General features: G+C 43.5%; 1 protein-coding gene across 2 annotated transcripts; it reads right to left on the bottom strand.

The window, feature by feature from the left end:
- Nucleotides 1-5,658: 5,658 nt before the first annotated feature.
- PHF5A (PHD finger protein 5A) lies at nt 5,659-13,769 on the bottom strand. 2 transcript variants are annotated; one of them, XM_014543835.1, is made up of 5 exons: nt 13,417-13,769; nt 12,983-13,006; nt 12,330-12,496; nt 11,538-11,600; nt 6,219-6,296 (listed from the first exon to the last, which is right to left on the bottom strand). In XM_014543835.1, the coding sequence occupies exons 1-4, from the start codon at nt 13,466-13,468 to the stop codon at nt 11,562-11,564; spliced, it is 282 nt and encodes a 93-aa protein (XP_014399321.1). In that variant the 5' UTR covers nt 13,469-13,769; the 3' UTR covers nt 6,219-6,296; nt 11,538-11,561. The 2 variants fall into 2 exon arrangements, with proteins under 2 accessions (XP_005871427.1, XP_014399321.1); XM_005871365.2 differs by lacking the exon at nt 11,538-11,600 and having other exon boundaries at nt 5,659-6,296; nt 13,417-13,748.
- Nucleotides 13,770-13,781: the final 12 nt, after the last annotated feature.

Genomic DNA, 13,781 nt, shown 5'->3' with positions numbered 1-13,781 from the left:
TCCTCCTCCCCTCTCCTCTCCCCCCACCCCGACCCCCAGCCCGTTCCACTCTGGGAGCGGCCCTGCCCACCCACGGGGTTCAGAGAACCGAGCGGCTAAAAATATAACTGGTGTGTTAGCAACAGCCTCCCCATTGGTCGGTGAGGGTAGAGGCGGCATCTGATTGGGTTTTCGAGCCAACCGCTGGCTCGAACCCCCACCCCGACCCCCAGCCCGTTCCACTCTGGGAGCGGCCCTGCCCACCCACGGGGTTCAGAGAACCGAGCGGCTAAAAATATAACTGGTGTGTTAGCAACAGCCTCCCCATTGGTCGGTGAGGGTAGAGGCGGCATCTGATTGGGTTTTCGAGCCAACCGCTGGCTCGAAGGTTAGAGACCCGGAGCCCAGAAACACAGCCCTGGGGAGAGCGCGCATTTGAGCAGCGGGGCATCGCGAGCGATGCTGGTATTTGTAGTAATTTATTAGAGGCAGCAATGGAAATGGTAGGGTTTGAATCCCGATTCTGCCACCAACCATGCTATCCTGATTTAACGGCAACAAATTTCTTTACATCATCAAACCTGTTTTCTCATCCTTAAAATGTAGATCGTATGCAAAGCCTGGCTCAAATAGTTGCTATTCTTAAAGGTAACCATTCTGGCCAAGTTACACTGTGCCGAGTTCTGTGTGCATTTCCCAGTAGGAAACCTTACAAGACAAAATGATGAGAAAGGTGAGGGTGAGCTGAAAGGAACTCTCTCCTAGGGTATCTCGGGAAGGGGGTGGGGGGCGACCATATAAGCAGATAAAGGGTGGAGGACTCGTACCATTCAGTGCAGGCTGAGCGAGGGCACTGATGTCTGGAAGGCAGGCTTTGAATTCGTGTGTTCATGCTTTTATTCGACTCTCTCCTGCACTGCTGGGAACAGCAGCCCCGAGCAACATCACTGAAAACAAACGCAGAAATCCAGCCTCCTTCGCAAATGAGACCCTGGATAAAGGGTTGGCATGTCAACAGGAAAAGCAAACAGGGGGAAAAGGTAATCACCCTTCCTAACTGCTGATGTTTCCACTTACTAGTACTAGTATGATGTGGTGAGGAAGACGCTTTTTCTCTTCCCAGCATGATTTCATCTTGCCAGGGCTTGTGAGCTGAATCCCTAACCCAAGCATTCCACAGTGCCTTCCCGTTTTGAATAATCATTCCCTGAAAAGCACACAACCATGTTTGAAAACGGCGAGCTTCGGAAGTAAGCATGTGCACAGGGGAGAGGCGGGGCAGCTCCCCTCTAGGAGTAAGCAAGTTATGCCGGAAGCTTTGCTGCTGTGACAAGTCAGGCTGGTCATTAGTGCCAATTAACTCTCAGGGGTGAGTCACTCTCATATACACATGCCAGGGCGAGAAAATTTGCAGTTTCTTTTCAGTTATCCGAGAAAACAGTTCCTCAATTTGATTCTTCAGATCCACTGCCCCAGCAGGGCAGGAGCAAAAGAAGCCACAGCTGAAACTGGCTTTGGAGGAGTGATTGGATACAGGGCAAATGACTTGCAGTTCATTCATCACAACCAATGTGAGTGAATTCTAGTGAACAAGTGAACCACCCCCTTTTTTTTTTAATCCTCACCCGCTGATATTTTCCCACTGATTTTTAGAGAGTGGATAGACAAATATCTGAGAGAAACACATTGATTGGTTGCCTCCTGCACATGCCTCAACCAGGGCCCCAGCCAGGGAGGAGCCTGCAACCAAGGTACATGCCCTTGACCTGAATCAAACCCAGGAGCCTTCAGTCCGCAGGCAGAGGCTCTGTCCACTAAGCCAAACCTACTAGGGCTGAAACTGTAGTATTTTAATAGAGTAACTGCATTTTAGTCTTGGTGGTGGCAGACAGGCCATTTGGGATAGAGTTGATAAAGAACTGAAAAACTGGGAAAATATGGGAATTGGAATCCTTTTTTTTAAGACAGAAAATTCCAACCAAGGCAAAGAATCTTTCATCTTTACTAGTACATCGTAGCTTTAAACTACTATTAAACAGCTGCAGGTCAGAACAGAGTGAGTCTCTCTGAAATGTAGTCAGTTCAGTTTGATTCCCTGAGAAGTTAATTTTCTTAACTTAAAAGCTGCTACTTGGCAGGCCAACGTCCACATCTGGTGCATGTATTGGCTTGGCACAGACTAACACATTAAAAAATTTTAAATGAGTTGACATTTAAAAATTGGAAGACTGCACAAAGATCTTAATTAGCCACTTGTCTTTAATTCAAAAGATCTGGCAACACTGGGCATTCAACCTGGCAATTGGAGCTGAATGGCAGCCCTCTCTCCTTTAAAACAGGGCCTGTGCTCTTGATTCTCCCAAGGTCCCCGTCACTCCCTATTGTCTCCCAGACAGGGAGGCCAAAGGTCACGTAACATTTATCATCATGTTTGGGTTATTTTTCTTACACTCCCTCTTTCAATCAATTATATTATACACCCAGACTCCTGAGTTTGTGACCCCTTTTCCAGTTCAGTGTAATTGTTTGAGTGGCTGCCTGTTGTGTGCTCTGTAGAGGAGGGAGAAGCAAAAGGAGCTCAGGGGTCTATGATCTAATTCATTGTTTTTAAACTCTGGGTCATGACACATTATTGGGGTAATGAAATCACTTGCGTTTAATGGATTTCAGCCAGAATCTTTAGGAAAAAAAAAAAATGAAAATACTGGAGTGCAATACACACAGTAAATATTATTTCATGAAATTTTTGTTAACTGTATATACTAGGCATGAAAAGAGTCCAAGTGAGAGATAGTTGTGGAGTATAGAGTATCTGGAAGTATCCATGACATATTAGGAGCTTAGAAGGAAGAGGTACCAAGTTGGCTGGCTGATGTGAAGGTGGCTGGCTTAGTTCAAAGGAAAACAAGACAACAGGGAGTGCGCAAGGAACGTCCCTTCAGCTGCCTCATGAGGAGCACAGACAGAAGCAGAGGAGAACCTTGGGGGCAGGGAAGAGAGGGAACCACTTGGAGGACCTTCAGTGCCAGGACTTACATGTTTCCCGGTGGAGAAGCAGAGACCCACTATAAAAGAACCACCACTTATGTAAAGCCTTCCCAGTAAAGGTCAGGCTCGTACAAGGTCGAATTTAAACCTATGACCCAAAAAGGTAGGCACTGTTATCCTTGATAAGAAAAAAGCACAGAAAGGCTAACTGACTCACTAAAGGTCAATAGCATAGCAGAAATCAAGGTCTGATTATAAAGCCCACACACTTCTCACATTTTTTTGGGGGGGGGCGGGGGGACTAGATTCACTTTTTTTTTTTCAAGAACAATGTAATAAATGCAATGTTTAAATATGTGTACTGTGTACTTGAGAAACTGGAGGCAAGACACCCATTCTTTCTAGAACCTAGAACTGAATATTTAATAAAATTGAAGACCATTCTGATTTTTTGTGGCCATACACAGATCATTATTCTAATTTTCTTCACAGAACTGTATACTGTTGGTTAAAATTCAGCTTGTAAGCCATATTTTCCCACAGAGAATTTGGTACTATAATTATGCTAATTTTTACAATTGAAAAAAAATTTTCTAAAGTCCAAGGTAGACAAAAATTAATTCAAATCAAACCATTGCCCGGTTGGTGTGGCTCAGTGGTTGAGCATCGACCCATGAACCAGGAGGTCACGGTTCAATTCCTGGTCAGGGCACATGCCTGGGTTGAGGGCTCAATCCTCAGTAGGGGGCATGCATGAGGCAGCCAATCGATGATTCTCTCTCATCATTGATGTTTCTATCTCTCTTGCTCTTCCCCTTCCACTCTCTGAAATCAATAAAAACATTATAAAAAAATCAAAACCACTTACTTTATCTCAGGTATTTTTAACTCATTCATTGTATTGTATTGTTCTCTTGGTATCTGAGAGAAACAGGATTATGAAATTAGGTGAAAGAGGAGTAGAGTTCAGAGGAATTCACTGGGCTAAGGTTGAACTTGCCCCATTGGTGATTAGTGTGGAGTGGGTATGCCCTCTGATATCCTACTGGGCATTAATCTTAAGTTTCCTTGCAAGACCTTTTACAGGCATTCACATGGAGACTGACAGAGCACTTAAGGTGGTGTTTTGTTGAAATTAAGGAGTAGCTTTGGAAATATTTGTAGATGCAAGATATTATGTGGACCAGGGTGGTTAATAAGCAAAACATTTTGACTCATATATTAAAACTAAAATTACTATAGAACCAATGACACATAATTATAATCTGAAAATGATCTGTCCTTTGCCACTTTACATACTGTAACAACCCACACCTGATGTTTTAGAACTGCTTAGAGAGCTCCCCAAACATATCATCCCAGATTGTCTTGCCCCACCCACAAAGGCCCTCATCTGCCCACCACCCGCCTTTGCCTTTATGTTCAACATGTTTCAAAGCTCAATTTATTATCTGGGTTCTTGACTTCAATTATTTATTCAATATGGAGCACCTGCTATCTGCTGCACAGAGCAAGAGCTGGTTCCTGCCACCACAGAACACAGCCTAGTAGCAGTCAATAATTACCAAATGCTATAAACAAAATGCGTATGGTGCTATGTAGAAGTATAAGGTGAACTGACTTAGATTGGGGGTCCAGAGAGGCATCTTTGAGGAAATATTTAGCTGAGGTCTGAAGAATGAGTAGGAATTAGCTGAGCAAGACTGAGCAAGCACTGGAGAGGGATTAACAGCACTGAGGAGGGAAGGAGAGCAGCAGCTTCAGGAGCCAAAAGGAGCCCCGTGGCTGGAGTGCAGGGAACAGGTGAGGTGGCAAGGGATGAGATGGGAAGCCTTAACACGGTTTTGTCTTCCGGACGGAAAGTGTAGTGCCAGTCACCGCTTTAGCCCTGTGGCCATGACCTTCCCCTAGCCTTCCTGAGGTGCCCCAAGCACTGCTAAGAACCCTTCCTTTATGCATCCTAGGGGTTATACTGGAACTGTTTCCTTTATTAAATTCTTGAAGGCAGAGATTATCTTAATTTAATTTTGGACACTCATTATATCACAAATGAGAGTTTTTTTGTTAATCCAAACCAAAGAAGTCAGAAGACTCATTTCTTTCCTTGACTTTGCCACCAAGTTCTAGCACAACCTTGGGCTAAGACCCTGGATCCTCTGGACGTGCAACCTTTTCCAAATCGATGGTGTCCAAAGGCCTACTTGACTAGATGTTGCAAATTATGAATGTACCTCCTCAGGGTAACTTGCTTATCATCTGTAGTGGGGACAAAGTACAGACAGTTGAGTTAGGGTCAAATATGTCTGAATTTGCCCATAGTCTGTTATTATTTTTATATGTTTTTATGTTTATTTTTAAAAATCCTTAATGTGAGTATATATGCACTTTATGAAACAAATCAACTAAGTTCAGTTCTCCTAACTCATCAATTTGAACACATTTTGTCACATTCCCTTCCCCATCATTGGAAGCTATCTATTCAGTTCAAAATTAAAGTTGGACAGGAAAAATAGTTTCTAAAAATGACTTTGGTTCACCTATAATGAAAGGCATGAATAGTTTTGAATTTCTTCAAGTAGTAATAAGATCCTGAGGTGCTCAATGAATCCCAATACTTCTATTCTGAATCACAAATTCCTGGGTGACTAAAATAAATTCCTGGAGTTAAACTTAAATTAGATGGTGATCAACTACCAGAAAATAAACACCTACTTTATTAATACAATAGCAACAGAAAGGGTTTCCAATTTCTTAGAACATGAACCAGCACCACCTGGTAAGTGTTACAAGATTAAACACCCACATTTATTGTTCCAAGAGCTCCTTACCACACTGCTGTTTCATCAAAGACAACTACCATCAGAGCTGCTGTAAGATCACAGGTAGTTTTATAGTCAAAAGATCACTGAAATGATATAATTTCTGTTTTAGAAGCTCTTGGTGTAGAAAGAACTTGACAATGTGGAAAAAAGAGTCTTGCTTCTTGAATTCAAGAAAAACCATGAACTAATCTATCATTTTTTCTCTGATTTAGTCTGCCAGAGCACTCTGTGAAGAATCCTTTTCCATTCCTACCACCTTATCTGGGTGAGAGGAGAGGAAAGGGTGGAGAGGTGCCAATGTACTAACAGGCAATTCGGGCGATGTTCTGCACTCCGCTCCCTTTCTGTTGGCAGTAGTAGGCGTCTTTTCTGGCAGCTGCAGCAGCTTGATGAGGGGAGAAAGAGGTCACCCACCAGTCACCTCTTCTTGAAGCCATATTTTTTTCGTTCATAGAAGAGATCTGTCTTAGAGCTCCCCAAATTGACAATCTTTGGGCAACCATCTCTCTGGAAAACAGAAGAATAGAGAAGTTATTAAAAGTCCTTGAGCCTATATTGAGAGGGATTTAACACAAAAATAACTTTTGGATTAGTGGTTCAGCCGTTCATTTTGCTATTTTAGTTATCCTATTCAATCAGTTGTCAAGAACTTACTAAGCACCTAGAATGTGCCAGGGCCTGTCTACCCTCAGTGCGGTGGTCTGCACTTACAGTGTTGGGTTCTTAGCCCACTTCAGTTGCTAATAACTATGATATAGTGAGGTGGGATCTAAAACTCTTAAAATGTCCAAAGGGTTTTCTTCTAGTGAAAGGTAAGATAAGGAATAATCATCTTCAGATCAAGCTCTCTGGTTCTCTTCCACTATCCCCCCAAAAAAGAGTGAATATGCCCAGCTGGTGTGGTTCAGTGATTGAGCATCGACCCATGAACCCAAGAGGTCACTGGTTCAATTCCCAGTCAGGACACATGCCCAGGTTGCAGGCTTGGGCCCCAATAGGGGGCGTGCAGGAGGCAGCCAATCAATCAATGATTCTCTCTCATCATTGATGTTTCTATCTATCTATCCCTCTCCCTCTCTCTCTAAAAATAAACAAAAACATACTAAAAAAAAAGGAGAGAATACCACCAAGGAAAAAACCTAAAGACTATTAGGAAATAATACCTTCATTTTAAATACCACAGAATGTGTCCTTTTAATGTTTAATGTGTCCTCATTAATCCACTTAATTTGACACATGGTCTTGGGGGAAGAGTACTCCTGTGCCAGAGGTGGCTGCTGACAGTCCCTACTCTGATGTGTAATGACATGCCCGCTGGCCATTTTGTGAGCCCGAGTGGTTTCAGTGAAGCCCCTGGAAAGCTGTGTTCTGCAGAAGTGACGACTCCATTAGTTGATTTGGAATGATGGCAGGAAAACTGGGGGAGTTGCTACTGGAAAAAACTTTCACAGATCTGATGATTTCATTTTATCCATGCCAAAGGTTGTTGCTTCCTGTGACATTGGGCTACAGAATGAATCAATGAAGTCCTTAGACATCTCATTTCTAATTCAGCTGATTTCTTTTTCCAGGGACTAATATCAATACTACAAAAATATCTGAAAACACACAAAGTCAACACTAACATTTCATTATTTTCTAGGAAATATATACCATGCATTACATTGAGAACTACCATCTGTGGAGTTTGGTGTGCTGAGGGAGCCAGGCTGTGGGCCCAGCCCCATCAATGGCTTGCCAGGTGAGCTCTAGTAAGCTATGTACTCTGTATTGTAAGTTCTCGTACAAATGAGGGGACAGCTGCCTTTTCCTGGCTTAAAGTAGCCTGACATTAAAACACAACAGTGCTCTAAGACCTTTAGAGATGCTATGAAATTTTGTGGAATGACGATAACCTGTTTAGGCTTATTGTGCCATACTGACTTGTGTGACTGTGGGCAAGCCCTTCTTCTTTTTTTTTTTTTTCAATATATTTTATTGATTTCTCACAGAGAGGAAGGGAGAGGGACAGAGAGTCAGAAACATCGATGAGAGAGAAACATCGATCAGCTGCCTCCTGCACATCCCCCACCGGGGATGTGCCCGCAACCCAGGCACATGCCCTTGACCGGAATCGAACCTGGGACCCTTCAGTCCGCAGGCCGACGCCCTATCCACTGAGCCAAACCGGTTTCGGCGGCAAGCCCTTCTTTTGGACTCATATTCCTCAGTTGTAAAATAGGTAGACTGGTTAACGTTTACAACCTTGTACTTATCTAGCCCTAGAGTCCTGAGAGGTGCCACACCAATGTGTGCAGTTCCATTCTCACTTGTAGCCTAGGTTAAGGCGGTAGGTTCTGGAGCAAGGCTACCTGAATTTTGGTAAGTTATTGACCTCCCTGTTTAGTCACATATAAAACTCTGTTTAGTACATATAAAATTATTGCAATGGTAAAACCTACCTCCTAGAATCAAGAATCAGTAAATATACTTAGAACAATGCCTGGCAGATAGTCAACTCTTAGTAAGTTATAAGAAGTTGCCAAAAACAAATATCAGCAATTTCATAATGGTTCAAAACACACACACACACACACACACACACACACACACACACAGCTTCTATGTAAGATATTTTTGTGAAGATAGGACTACATATTTTTTAAAAGTTTGGAAACCAATGCCTTGGATTATTAGATCTTGGGGTTTATGACATTTTTCTTATTGACTCACAGGTTTCCTGTTTTCTTGCCTAAATTCCTGTTTTTTATTTTCTACATATATTTCATGGGTCTCATGGTCGTTCCCAAATTCTACCAATGTGAGAGGTGAGGATGTGGGAACTGGATGGAACTGGTTGGCTTATGTTGGAATGCCTGTGAATGGAGAGCATGGAAAGGAAGATGGAAGGACTGTACAGAAAACTTGGAGGATGCTACAAGAGAATATTTGTGAGTTGAGCTAGGACTTTTTAAAAAAAAAGTTTTTATTGAGCCCTGGCTGGTTTGGCTCAGTAGATAGAGCATCAGCCTGCGGACTGAAGGGTCCCGGGTTTGATTCCAGTTGGGAGCACATGCCCGGGTTGCGGGCTCGATCCCCGGTGGGGGGCATGCAGGAGGCAGCCAATCAGTGATTCTCTCTCATCACTGATGTTTCTCTCTCTCCCCTCTCCCTTCCTCTCTGAAATCACTAAAAATATATTTTAAAAAATGTTTTTACTGATGTTAGAGAGAGAGGAAGGGAGAAGCTGCGCTTCTGTAGCAATCACTAAGGAGAATCCAGTGTCTTTGGGTTTTTTTCCTGAGGAGGGCGGTGTGTCAAATCTATTTTTATGGCAGGAAAGCAAGCTACAAAAATTACCCTGTACCAGTTGATGAAAACCCAGTCAGGACTTTCAAGAAAAACTTTAAAACTAAGACTAATCATGTACCAAAATAGAACATACCAAAGGGAAATACGTACAGAACTGAAAGGAAGGAAAAGGCAACTTTTAACTGCTCTGATGTTCGCTGAAATGGGGAGAAGAAAATGGTAGAAATAGCACGAGTGAGGCACATCCTTAACCACCCTAACAACAATATAGTGCGATGGTGGAGTTAAGTGCTTTGAGTTAGACCATGCATCCTCAAAGGGGACAAAAACATCCTTGCCATTACAGTGGTTTATGACCTAAAGCTCCTCCTTATGCAACAAAAATCTTATTCCTTAGTACTTAATTCCTCTTGTTAAGGGGAACATTTAATTTAAATTTTAACTTTTCTCCTGGGGGGAGGGGACAACAATGGAAAAAAAAAAGTTGAGAAATACTGAGTTAGATAGACCTTGAGCCAAGTTGCCTAATACGTCTAACCCTTAATTTCCTCATTTATATCACACAGAATTTTTGTTTAAAAAATGTTCAGCATAAAAAAACCTCAAAAACCAACAACAAAGGGGGCATCTATAATACTTTCAATAATAAAGATAAAATTTAAAAAAGTGTTTCAAAAAAAATGTTCTGCATAGTACCTGGCACATAGCAAGAACACCATAAATATTAGCTATTTTGTTTTCTGGTTGGGACAGCTGAGGAAAAGGGTAAATAAAAGGAGTAAAGGAATCAAGGGTTACAGGGAATCAAGATGATACTGCATTAGAAGAAACAACAAATTAGTCCTCGGGCAGCAACACCCACAGGCACTATCCCTGACGCCTGAGCATTCTCGAAGCTTTGAAAAACTAGATAGAACACCCAGCTTAGTTTATTGGTCTAATTCCCTTAGAAATGATGAAAGTTGCATAAAGAGAACTATAATGAGGGTTAAATTTTAACTTTCCTCCTTGGGTTGTGGGAAAATTTCCACATAGGAAAGTCTTGGGCCCTTAATCTATATGGTGATCTGTCAGCCTGAGAGGCTGGGTCATGTCACTGGACTGCTTTGGGTTCCTTGGAAACAATGTAAGCTGGGTGTCGTCTCAAATATCCTCAGAACATTCCTGTACAATGTGAAGCAGGGGAAGGGACGTCTAGAATAATGCTCAGGGACAGAATGAGGCATGAGGATTCAGAGGTATCAGGTCACACACCACATGCAGATGAGTCAGAGCAATTAACACCTATTCAGCACTCTCTGGCTGCAAGTTTATGCCGGAGAACAACTCTAGCAACAACCATGAAAAAGTTCAAGAAAATAATGGAATCTTTAGCTAGTTTAAGATTTTTTGTACGTTCCTCCTCACTGCTGTTGTCGTACCATGGTTGCACTACTTGTAGACTATAAATAATTACCCAACACCTACTATGTACCAAGCTGTAGGGGGAACGCCTATGGATAACTCATAGGGATAGCACCAAAAATGTGTCCCACCCTTACACTACATGTCAGGCACTGTACCAAGAAGTGGGGAAGATGAGACACAAATGTACAAACCAAGGTCCTTTCTCTAAAGGAGTGGAACCTAGGTGGCAGATCAGAGCAGCAGGATATGATGTGACAGCCAAAGGTACTTATGGAATTACATTTGTCATCCTTTATCAACGACCCTTCTCATCTCCCTAAATAACAGAAGATTTAAGTAATAAACAGTCTTATCTGGCCTGACATGTCACACTTACTGGGGGTAGACAGGATCCACATACATAGACTGCTGAGGTGGCAAGGTTGTTTCTCCTCAACACAGGCACTTCCTACTAAAAAGACTTACAAAAGGACAACCTGGGGTAATGGGGACCCCACAATGTTTAGTCAGATAGTCTGGGTTTGCCACTTATTAGTTTGTTGAGGGACCGTAAAATGGGGATAATAATAATTCCTATTTAACAAAGTTATTGTGAAGAATAAGGGAGAAAACATCTATAAACTACTCTTTGCTCGTGGGAATATTAAGAATTATACATTTCTTGCTTTATCCTAGATTAGGTAACCAGATAACCTTCTATTAGCCTATTGAATCACACTTCCTCTTATTCTGTCATAAGAAGAAAATAAGCAGATTCCTGGGATTTCCCTCCCAAGAAGTCTGCTAAATAAAATTGGTAAAACTAACCCTGGCCGGTTGCCCAATGGTTAGAGCATTGGGCCACACATGGGGGGTGGTGTGGGGGGGTGTTATTGGGTTTGATTCCCGCTCAAAGGCAAGCTGGGTTGCAGGTTTGATCCCCAATGCCCAATGTGTCTTTCTCACATCAATGTTTCTCTTTCTCCCGCTCCCTTCCACTCTCTCTAAAAATCAATGGAAAAAATATCCTTAGGTGAGGATTAACAAAAAAAGAAAAACAGTAAAACTCACCCTTAGTATAGAACTATAAGCCCTCTATCTTGCATTTGGTCCAAGGAGTTGAACAGCTAGCCACTGCCACCACATAATGTCAAGGGCCAAAAATGTCAGGAGACAGAATCACAATCAATTCCACATTATCAAACCAAGAAATTCTTTAACCTCTTAAAGCTGAAATCAACCTGAATTGTCCCCAATTCAAATGTCACTACCTCCACCCAAGCAGTCCTTAATGATAGTAAAGAGAATTACTGAGTGGCTGTTATACACCATGCACTCTGCTAGGACTTACAAAATGCAGGGTGTTGTTTCTGAATGAAAATAATCAGAGACATCAAAGGAATAGAGTGCGGGTTCTCCAAATTGCCAGTGTTGACAAAGATTTGCTTCTCTTGCATTTTTACCCTCGACAGAAAATAACTGCCTTTTATCGGACTACACCCAGTTTGGCTCACAGAATTTGAAGAAATTATAACCTAGGTGACTAGCTGAACATAGTAATCTCTACAGACTATAGGAGTTTGCCACGGTTGGCAAAGTTGTTTTTTTTTTGTTTTGTTTTTTTAATGTCTTCATTGATTTCAGAGAGAGGAAGGGAGAGGGAGAGAAAAAAAATATCCATAGACTGCCTCCTTCACGCCCCCTACTGGGAATTGAGCAGTAACCTGGGCATGTGCCCTGACCAGAAATCAAACCAGCGACCTCCTGGTGCATGGGATGAAGATCAACCAACTGAGCCACAATGGCCAAGTGGCAAAGTGTTTTTAAATAAAAGATCAGATGCAAAGCTTAGAATACACTCACATCCTTCTCCTGGATGGTGCACTCCTTGCAATAATAGGCATCAGAGACGCCCGGGCCTCCACAGATCACACAGCGCCCCTGATAGGAGCCGTAGTTACACTCATCACATATGCGCACCAGGGTGCAGGGACGCACATAGGAGTCACAGATCACACACTTGCCATCACCTGTGAGAAAAAGAGAACAGAGTTATGTCCACTTGCAATTCCTTGCCCTCCTCCTGTTATGGGGAAAAACACTAGTCTCCTCAGACAGTGACTTTAGGGCCTTCTACTTTGGCATTACAAAACCTGGCTTCCTTAGTGTTCACCTCAATCCCCACAACACATGGGAAAAAGCTAATCGAGTAACAAGTAAAGAGCTTAGAACAGCATCTGGTAGGTGATGATAAGTCCATATAAATGACTGGCAAAAACTGTGTGTTGGAGATGGGGTCAAGCTACTTCCTATCCAAAGCCACAGATTTTCTCAAAACCTAAGCATAATAGTGTCTAAAACGTGGAAGCTGGGGGAGGGAGGTGGAGGAGGCCTTGGTTGCAGCCCGCCGTTCAGTGTTCACATGCTTCCAGGCACATCTACCTACAGCCCTCTTGCTGGCTCCACAGAAACTGGGTGCGAGGGGTGGGGTGTCTGGGAGGGCGGATTCCACTTACATTTTTCACAGAGTCTTCCAATGGCTGCAAGAACAAAGACGGTAAAGAGTACAATTAGAATTACGATTCTGGCGAAGAGGAGAAAAACATCCTCGAGTCTGGGGCGGGAACAGAAGCAGGGACTGCAAAGGGCGATTTCATCCACCTTAATCCTCACAAATTTTCCAAAGCCGCACCTTCCTGAAGCCCCTCCCAGGTCCCGGACCGGGAGTTTCTCCGGACCCCACCCTGGCCACCCGCCCCCGGCTCCCAGCACGCGCGTCCCCGCCCCCTTTTCATCGGAGGCCAAAAACCTGCGCGCTCCTACGCTACCCGCAGAGAGGCGGGAAACGTGGCGCCTCCGAGGCAAGACCTTGGGAAGAGATGGAGCCCTGACTCCCCAACTCCTAATGCTACCCCCACCCGGAGAGCCGCGGCCATGGAAGCTGTCTCACCAACACCAGCCTGCTTGCGACAAAAAATCAAGTCCGGGTGATGTTTAGCCATAGTTCGCGCTCCAGCCGGCCACCGGAAACTCCGGGAACTTCCGCCCGACCTTTAACCCCCGTTGTTCCTGCCTCCTCGTCTCCGTGATTGGTCCTCGAGGCTTCTGTCGCGTTCGCAAGTTTCGCACCAAGCCTCGCTCATTCTCGCGCGATCTAACCCCTACATTCCAAACACTAGTTTCCGTTGTAGCGGGCGGGCGAAGTCCCGGCAGGCCAGTGAGTCACAGAAAATTGTCTTTGCCCTATTTGGATGAAAGAGACAACCTGAAGTACAAATAAGAAATTTGCACTTTGCCCTGGCTGGTTTGGCTCAG

Source organism: Myotis brandtii, unplaced genomic scaffold, assembly GCF_000412655.1.
Source record: "Myotis brandtii unplaced genomic scaffold, ASM41265v1 scaffold339, whole genome shotgun sequence".
In the NCBI taxonomy this organism is placed as follows: Eukaryota; Metazoa; Chordata; class Mammalia; order Chiroptera; family Vespertilionidae; genus Myotis; species Myotis brandtii.
Note: the sequence above shows the minus strand (reverse complement) of the source record. Positions and strands in the feature narration are given on the sequence as shown.

Bases quoted from the DNA above. Each gene is read 5' to 3' on its own strand.
- PHF5A (XM_005871365.2), bottom strand. From the start codon at position 13,468: ATGGCTAAACATCACCCGGACTTGATTTTTTGTCGCAAGCAGGCTGGT. The intron at 13,007-13,416 runs GTGAGACAGCTT...TTGTTCTTGCAG, and splicing joins TCGCAAGCAGGCTGGTGTTG to CCATTGGAAGACTCTGTGAA. The intron at 6,297-12,329 runs GTGAGTGTATTC...TCTGTTTTCCAG, and splicing joins GCACCATCCAGGAGAAGGAT to AGAGATGGTTGCCCAAAGAT.